This window comes from Pyxicephalus adspersus, chromosome 4, assembly GCF_032062135.1.
Source record: "Pyxicephalus adspersus chromosome 4, UCB_Pads_2.0, whole genome shotgun sequence".
Lineage (NCBI taxonomy): Eukaryota > Metazoa > Chordata > Amphibia > Anura > Pyxicephalidae > Pyxicephalus > Pyxicephalus adspersus.
In genome coordinates, this window is record NC_092861.1 from 7523618 (window position 1) to 7524715 (window position 1098).

The 1098-nt window shown below is 49.4% G+C and overlaps 1 protein-coding gene across 1 annotated transcript in view; it reads right to left on the minus strand.

Moving 5' to 3' along the window:
- Positions 1-264, minus strand: part of TMEM214 (transmembrane protein 214) — a 13614-nt gene extending 13350 nt beyond the window's left edge. Inside the window, exon 1 of the mRNA XM_072409732.1 lies at positions 59-264. Coding sequence (XP_072265833.1) covers positions 59-230 — 172 coding nt within the window. The 5' untranslated portion in view covers positions 231-264. The remainder of the gene's footprint in view (positions 1-58) is intronic.
- Positions 265-1098: the final 834 nt, after the last annotated feature.

Sequence of the window (1098 nt, forward strand, 5' to 3'; positions counted from 1 at the left end):
TATGATCCCCTGACATGCTGGGATTTGTAGTGTACAGGGCATTAAGGTTTATGATCACCTGACATGCTGGGATTTGAAGTGTACATGGCAGTAGGGTCTGGTCCGGTCTTACCCCCAGCGGTGATGGCAGACAGGTTCGGGGTGACATTGCTCTCCCCAAGCGCTCGCCTTTTATCTCCGTTCTTCTTGGTTTTCCCCACCACTTTCAATTTGCCTTCCCCAGAAGCCATGTCTAACTCTAACAGCTCCTCCAGCAGAACGTCACCTCCGGCAAGCGCACGCCCCGCCTCTTCCGGGGAATCCTTTGACTTCGAGCGGTGCGATAGGCCAATGACTAAAACTGGTTCATGCGCAGTATGTTACGTCTGACTCCGCCACGTCTGTGCTCAGTTCCCGACGACAACTGGTTGACAGATCACGTGGAATGCGAGGGGCGGAGAGAGAGCGAGTAACGTTGCTAGGATTAGAGCTGCTGGTCACGTGATCGGTGATTCGTCCAGACAAGAAGCCACGCGACACCTGTCCTACCCGCCGCAGCAGCTGGACTGACCACCTCACACCTGTCCTAACTGCAAACCGACCTCCTCACACCGCGCCAAACCGACCACCTCACCTGTCCTACGTGCCAAACCGACCTCCTCAAACCTGTCCTAATAATAATAAAAATAAACAGTATTTATATAGCGCCAACATATTACGCAACGCTGTACAATAAATAGGGTTTGCAAATGACATACAGTGACACAGGAGGAGGGGAGGACCCTGCCCCTGAAGAGCTTACAATCTAGTTGCACTTTAAAAAACCTAAAAACCTTTTTAATGCTCATGGTAATGACAATTGTGCTTTACAGTAGTGTGGCCAAATTAAATTAGTTTAATCTTTACTCCAGTTTTCCAATTTGAAAGCCTTTTCCAGGTCAGTATTAAAGTTGGGAATGGCCAGGCAACTAGCTTTCAGCACTTTCAAAAACTGGTTCTAAAGTTTTCAAAAGATAGTTTCCCATTCCACGACCACCTCACACCTGTCCTATCCACCACACCAACCACCTCACACCTGTCCTATCCTCTGCCCTGACCACCTCACACTTGACCTTTCCC